A 7980-nucleotide genomic window follows, 5' to 3' on the forward strand; every position below is an offset into this window, starting at 1 on the left:
AAATTACATTATGTTGATAGTATATTACATGATGAGATATTCACAAAGAGAAATATATACTGAACTCACTAAAGTTGAAATGTTAGCTAAGATCTTTTAATCTACATATTTATTTGCTCTCGAAATATAGCAATGACAAAGATTGACGAGCTAACACAAACAAGCACATATATAGTGTGCAATAATAATGTTAACTAGTACTGAGATTCAAGAATATAGAGAGAGAATCTTGTAGAAGAAGGAGAGAGAAACTAACTTCTTTGATAAATTTCTTAATGACCAAGTAATACAAGCTTAGGCTATTTATACACACATACATGAGTGAACTAACTGAACCTCTAATCTTCGTACACTTGGCTCAATCCTATACATCAATTACTACACTCTATCTAATAATACCAGACATTATGTAAATTTATGCGATGTGGTAAAAGCTTAAGTCCTAGATAAAATGCGATCGTCATTTCGAAGTGACAAGGGAAAGTCATGTTGAACATTCTTAATGCCAATACCAACCATTAAAAAGGTTAAGGTCTCCCATATAACATGCTGACCACAGTAGTAGGCGGAGCAGTTGATCCAAAAGCCAAACAACCTTGTACCTGAACACCGACGTAGGGAAAATATAAATCCATATCCCACACAAACCATTGACCAAAAAGAATCCCACACAAATGAACAAAGCCAAAGTAAAGACAGTGTAATATTAATAAACTCATACATGAAGTGTTAATTATCACACTCTTTAAATAATAATTTTACAAGTATTATAATCGAAATCTTTGTTTTCTTAGAACCTATGTAAACTTATAAGTATAGAACAATTCAATTATTTTAGTATCAATCAACTTTTTAATGACGAACAATTTATTTGTTAATACATAAATGATTGCATTTGAAATAAGTTAATTACATCTTAATGGAGAAAAAAGTACACTCATGAATTAAGTCGATGCAAGTATATTGTGCCTAAAATATTTACTTGTGAGATTAAATTGTATAACACATAACCCAAGTTTTGATTAAACATTCGACCAAAGAAAAAGAAAAGGTTTTGATTAAACAAGTCTAATTTGTACTCGAGAAGGAAAATGAGAGATTTCGTGTAAGAAACATTGGGACCGGTTTTTAGATTCATCCAATGTCAATGGGGCAGCTTAACCTTTGAGCTGTCCTCATTCATTCACCTACAAAATCTATGAATTTTTAACTGTTTCTAAAGAGAGAAATTTCCAAGTTTCCAAAACTTGGAGAAGTTTTACGTTCCATAAGTGACAAGTTATAACAACCCAACACCAACCCTCGTTTCCTAGCTAGTTTTTAAACCCCTCCCCCTCCATGCGACCCAAATTTCAAACTCATACGCTTTTGGGAGTTTAAGATCACTCAGACAAGTCATTTTTTTCATTCAGGACTAAAACAAACAGATGGTGAACCTAGTGGCACTTCAGCAACCCTTGCTGCATGGCCTTATGAAAATGGCCGGGGTCCGACCCTACGCGGTCGAGATCGAACCGTGCACGGTTATGAATTTCTGGGTCCCGAACGAGACCCTCAACAAACCCAAGAAGGGGGAAAAACCCGCTATGGTGTCGGGCCCAACGAAGCCCGTGGTGGTTCTCATCCATGGGTTCGCAGCCGAGGGGATAGTGACGTGGCAGTTCCAGGTTGGTGCTTTGACCAAAAGATACTCCGTCTATGTCCCCGACCTCCTCTTCTTCGGCGGCTCCTCCACCGACAACCCCGACCGGTCGCCGACTTTCCAGGCGGAGTGTGTGGCCGCGGGGTTGAGGAAGCTCGGGGTGGAGAGGTGTGCGGTGGTTGGGTTTAGTTACGGCGGGATGGTGGCGTTTAAGTTGGCCGAGATGTACCCGGACCTGGTGGAGTCCATGGTAGTGTCCGGGTCGATCTTGGCCATGACTTGCTCAGTCAGCGACGCAACGATGGAGAGGCTCGGGTTTTCGTCGTCGTCGGAGCTTCTACTGCCAAGCTCCGTGAAGGGGCTCAAGGCTCTGCTGTCTGTTGCTGCTCACAAGAAGCTGTATTTTCCTAATCGGCTTCACAAGGACTTCCTTGAGGTATTGAATTTTTACTTCTCGTTTAAATAAAAAAAAAAAAAAAAAAAACTACTAAAAAATGAATAAAAACTCATACTTAAATTTTTTTTAAATTATTCGTTGTCAATTTATAAAATTTCGTGTTTATAATTAGAACTGTTCATATTATATAAATCACCCTATAAAGATCGCATCTACAAAAAATTAATTAAAACTAAGGTCGTTTAGTCATCAAATTATTTAAAAACAAATGAACGGTATTAGTAAAAGCATTACGAACCGTCTATGTATTTGCTATAATAGATTGACTAAACTAGTTTAGTTTTAATTTATTTTTTGCAAAGATGATCTTTAAAGTGTGATTCATAATATGAACTGTTCTGATCATAAGCACAAATCTTTGTAATTAAAATATTAAGAATTTTAAATAAGAATTCTTACTTATTTTTCAGTAACCAAGTATTATTCTTTAAAAAAATAGTTATCGTCTGGATGCGATCTTCAGATTTAACGTTTTATCAAGAGTAGTTGAAATATTTAAAACTTCATAAATAAATAGGAGGTGAGACAAATTAAAGGTTATAACTGACAGTGGAATGGATAACCATGCAACTAACGTTTTATCAAGAGTAGTTGAAATATTTAAAACTTCATAAATAAATAGGAGGTGAGACAAATTAAAGGTTATAACTGACAGTGGAATGGATAACCATGCAACTAGAAGAATGCGGATTTGCATCCTCTCCTGAGCAAAAGAGACGGAGCCTCCTGATTCAAATACACGGATCGTTAGAATTTAATCTAACGGTTATAATTATTATAATTATTAAAAAAATCTTATATTTGTAGCCGTTGGATCGAAATCTAACGATCCGTATATTTTGGTCAGAAGGATCCGTCTCCCTTACTTAGGAGAGGATCCAAATCCGTAGAATGCAAACTTTTTCTTCCATGCAACCATGCACCATTAAAGATTTGTTTTTTCTTCAAATTTAATATGTGTTTGGACCCACTTTTTCGTCATCTGCTTATGTGTTGTAGGTCATTGGATAGAGTAGCTGTTAAAATAATTTTTAGTTATTATTTAATAGATAAGTTGTGATTTTTAATGATAATTATCTATTTAAAGTTTATAGGAATTATTTTGACATTTTTCTGGGGAAAATATATGGGATAAAAACAATTTAAAGGCATGGAATAGATGGGAAGTTATGACATCATAAGTCAAGGAGCGGTACAAAAAACACTCAACTCATTGGCTTGAACGATGACTAATCTGATAGGTTGTATTCTATGTTGAAAGTTAGGCTTTATCCTATGATGGAAGAATCCCTGGTTGTCAGACCAAAAGATAAGGTAGTGGTTATGCCACTTAGATCATCTTCAATCTTTGTGTCTTAAAATTTAGTATTTAATGATTAAATAATGATTTTAGTCTAATTTTTTGTTTTCGGTATCTTTTTTTAAAAAATAAAATTTATGTAGATTATCTTAATTTATTTTTATGAACATTTTAATTTAAAAATATTTAAATTCCGATAAATAATTAAAAATCATACAAATATATAGGTATTTATAAAGTTTTAACTTAAATTTGATTTAAATAATTTTCCTAAATTATTTTAGACATTAGATTTAATTTTGGGCCGTCAAATATATATATATATATATATATATATATTAACTATTAGATTTAATCTCATTTGATCATAGCCGTTAGATTATAAGTAAAAAACAAAAAAGAATGTTTGAACTATGATAGTTTGGTGAGTCCAGAATAATTTAAGCCAAACTTAAATCCTAAGGGAAATCTAGCCCAGAGATATATTTTCTCCCCATAGCTTATTTTAGCACATGGTTGGAGATGGTTTGGGGAAGGTTTTAACATTTATATTTTAAGCTTTATCCCATGGGTTGGAAATGGTCTTAGTACTATGATTTAGTGGTATTCCTCTTCACTTGTAAGTGAGAAGTCTTAGGTTCGGTTCTCGCCAAAGATGAATTTGAATCACATTATTGCTAGCTTATTGTGAGGCTAAGCCCATGCTCTTTCTCCTTACTGCAGATAATGTCGATTGGTTGAACTTACGAGATCATGATCATGATCTCTAAGTAGGGTTACAAAATGATTGGTTAACATTCAAGTCACCTTAGCAGAGAATCAGGGATTGAGTCAACATATCAAGATAATATTTCACGAGTTAGGATTGCAACTGGACTCTATACAATGATCAAGCCATCAAGTAACGTGGTACTTTTTAAATACAAGCTCATTTGTAATGTAGAAGGACCTTTAACTCAACACATAAATCAACGCTCTGCGCGAACTCTCTCATTCTTTTTTTAGAAAACCACTAATTGTTTACTAACTATCAGCACGAATATAGTCTGGCTAGGCAAATTTGGGTTGAAGGACAACATACGAGTATTGCCTAGTTAGATGAAATTTTCCATAAGCAACTATCAAGGGCGACAATTTGGTTAGACAGCGCCGGAGTTGTATAATCAATTCAGCAGAGGAGTCTCAACTGCTTGGTTAAACGACAAGTTTCTCAAGTTCGACCGGTTAACAGTCTTAAGTCTCCACCGACGAAGAGTATTTCATTGTCTCACCGAGCAAAGGTCACTTCATTAGCTTTCTCGGCGAAATGAAGTGTTTTATGATTGGATATTCTTAAGTCACGTGCAGAGACACTTATTCCTTTGAGTATCTTTGTCTCTATAGTTTGGTACCAATTTCCTGGACCTATATTCTTGCCAATATTGTCAAGGCTGTTGAACCTAGTGCAAAAGTCCAAAACTTCATAGTGATTTGCATAACCTTGTCTCCAGATTATAGAACTCAAGGTCGAGAGTGTTTCTTCTTCGAAATAGTCTCTCGATTTAGAAGTCATAAGCATTTCACCTCCTCTATTGCATTCAAGACATTCACCCAACCGAGCTCGGTGGTGAGTTAGCACGTCCACATCAGCAATCAACCACCAAAGGATGTAGTTAGCTCCTTAGTTATTTCGACATGCATGCCACGTAGGTTGTGTAATTTTCAAGGTCAACATTTTGGTACGCCCGATTAGATCAAGTGCTAAAAATTGCGAAGTTCAGATGATGTTTTAGTATCCCAATTCAACTTCAACCGACTGGACAAGATTCAACTAGAGAAACACATTCAAAAAAATGAGGAACATTAGAAGGCAAAAGAGGTGAAAAAGATTATTGATGCACATGAAGGGATGACAAAATCCTTCTCCCACATGTTAAAAGTAAAAGCCCATATCACCTTCCAAGAGTAATGGGTAAAAAAAGATAGAGCCTATTTTATAATGGCTAGATGAGGACCACTTTCCTTTTGTTCTTGGATACAATTACAAGCGTTGTTCTAAAAATTCCCGCTTAAGCACTAGGTGGTAGGCGGTAGGTGGTTGGTCAATACCCCGATTATTCCCTAAGTGTTTGAAAATTAGGAAATGGCACTTAAACCTACTTAAGTGGCCTCCCAGCCTGTCCAGACCCGCCTAGGTCGTGACTCTTACTTAGACAAAAAATAGAAACTTTCATTTTGCATTTTTTTATCAATAAATTGTAAGAGACTTATTGAATACTTAGATGAACACACATTATATGCTTGTTCCTCATGTTTTTATTAGTTCTAATACTTTATAATCTATATGTCATTCTAGTTTGAGTTTATGTATCCAATGAAATTATGTATTTTTTAAGTATAAGTAAATACTTATTTATACGATATACAAAAAATTTACTTAAATCTGCCTAGGCCCCCACCTAGTTGTCCAGGCGCTAAGCCCCAGCCTGCTACCGAACTAGCACCTAACGTCTTTTAGAATCTTGGATACAAGTCAATTTCATTTAAAGTACGGTTAGTTCGAAAGGCCGAGGGTGCGGGAATACTCACTCTGGCCCCAATCAAGCATCGCCCTATGAGGATTGTCTATTTAGCCGAAGAAGAAGTTAGGGCACCTAAATGTTTGGTTGAGTCTAAGGAGTTGGTCAGCCTAGAAGAAAAGGTTCAAGTTTATGATCCAAACATAAAAATTAATTAAGAAGATGATTTGTCAGAACAATGTTTCATTGACACACAAGACCGAATGGCAAAGTGATTCTGCTCAGGGCATAATAACTCGATTATTTGCTCGCCGAAAAACAAAAATGTTCGGGAAAATTTCTTTACGCAAGGAAAAGATCCGTCTCGGAATCAAACATCGCTAACCTCCTTCCCTTATGGTTATGCATTTCTTTTAATTTTTGCACAAAAAAACAAAAATAATGGCAAGCATAGTCAACGCAAAGGATTGTTCATATTTGTTTAGAAGCATCGGCAATTAAAGTGGGTGGAGAATTTGAAAAGTGGTGTGGCTGCGTACGTGTTGTACTAGAAGGATGATACCTCGTGGAGATGGTATTTGTTGAGCATATATAACATTTTCTTAACAGTTGAATCAGTTTCTATGTTCAGATATGCTACGGTGCCGAATTAAAATTAGCATGCCTCACTTTTTCGTCAGAAGTTCATCAGAGGTGCTACATATATGATATATAATACATTATAATATATATATATATATATATATATATATATATATGTGTGTGTGTGTGTGTGTGTGTGTGTGTGTGTGTGTGTGTGTGTGTGAATGTTGATTATCCAGGTGGTTTGTGTGTGTGTGTGTGTGTGTATGTGAATGTTGATTATCCAAGTGGTTTGTAACACATTAGGAAGAAAATATCATCAATAACACTGTGCGGTTTAGGAAGCAAATTCTTTGAACCATTTGCTGAAATATTTTGGTACATCCAAATTTATAGGTGATGTTCACCCACAGGAAGGAAAGGGCAGAACTCCTTGAAGCTTTAGTCATTGATACCAAGGACCCAACCATCCCCAAATTCCCACAGGTTATTTTGGCCAATTTTAGTTTGTTTATGTCTTTCTCTTTGATTAATTTTATTCCAATTATTCTATTAATTTTTATGTCTCTTTCCTATGTTTGCAGAGAATACATCTGTTATGGGGTGAAAATGATCAGATATTCAACCAGGAGCTTGCCCACAACATGAAAGTGTAGGTTTAATGACATTGACAATAATATTTATCTGCTAATTAATTAAAATTAACTTATTGGAGAAAAATTATTTTTATTGACGCATGTTAAACTTATGCCAAAAAATGAATTATTTATTGACGTAAACCGTATTTCCTATTGATTTGGTAAAGTGTTTATTTATATGCAGGCAATTAGGAGAAAATGCAACATTTGAAGGCATAAAGAAGGCAGGCCACTTGGTTCATTTGGAACGGCCCTGTGTTTACAACAGGTGTCTCAAGCGATTTCTTGCTTCCCTGCAGCACGAAGAAGATGGAGCCCCAAAAAAGGGACAGTGATATCTCACTCCTACTTGCTTCCCTGCAGCATGAAGAAGATGGAGCCCAGAAAAGAGAGAGTGATTTCTCACTCCTACTATATATTTTTATTAGTTTATGTACTATTTTCTGCATGAATCAATTCACTGCTTATTGTTACAAGTAATGTGGAAGACTATCTTAGTGTTGAGTTCTGCCATCTGGTTAAACTTAATGATACAATTTGAATATATTTTCTTATGTGCCACTTCATACTTGCCACTAGAATTAGTTGATTAGGTGAAATATATATATATATATCCATTTAAGGGAACTTTCACTTGAGAAGTTTGTCTGCCATTTTTTTGTTTGGTAATCATTTCGTTATTAGTTCAATATTAACATGTAAGAAAAATACATGGAAAAAAAAAAACCTTTCAAGAGGATTTACCGATAGGGCATTTTCTGTCACTAAAGTATTGGGATATTGCCCTCCATTTATAAATGAAAAGTATAATGTTTGACTCGCACTGATGATTAAGTTAATTATCAATTAGGCCTTAGTAATCC

The 7980-nt window shown here is 35.1% G+C and overlaps 1 protein-coding gene across 1 annotated transcript; it reads left to right on the forward strand.

Moving 5' to 3' along the window:
• Positions 1-1166: 1166 nt before the first annotated feature.
• On the forward strand, positions 1167-7678 carry LOC137711436 (uncharacterized). Its single transcript, XM_068450682.2, has 4 exons — positions 1167-2078; positions 6876-6965; positions 7064-7131; positions 7302-7678. Exons 1-4 carry the CDS (start codon positions 1428-1430, stop codon positions 7450-7452), a joined length of 960 nt encoding a protein of 319 aa, XP_068306783.2. The 5' UTR covers positions 1167-1427; the 3' UTR covers positions 7453-7678.
• The last annotated feature ends 302 nt before the right edge of the window (positions 7679-7980 follow it).

This window comes from Pyrus communis, chromosome 15, assembly GCF_041283825.1.
Source record: "Pyrus communis isolate YQ-2024b chromosome 15, ASM4128382v1, whole genome shotgun sequence".
Lineage (NCBI taxonomy): Eukaryota > Viridiplantae > Streptophyta > Magnoliopsida > Rosales > Rosaceae > Pyrus > Pyrus communis.

Coding starts and splice junctions, on each gene's coding strand:
- LOC137711436 (XM_068450682.2), top strand. CDS start 1,428: ATGGTGAACCTAGTGGCACTTCAGCAACCCTTGCTGCATGGCCTTATG. Junction 6,966..7,063: donor CCATCCCCAAATTCCCACAG/GTTATTTTGGCC, acceptor CTATGTTTGCAG/AGAATACATCTGTTATGGGG. Junction 7,132..7,301: donor CTTGCCCACAACATGAAAGT/GTAGGTTTAATG, acceptor ATTTATATGCAG/GCAATTAGGAGAAAATGCAA.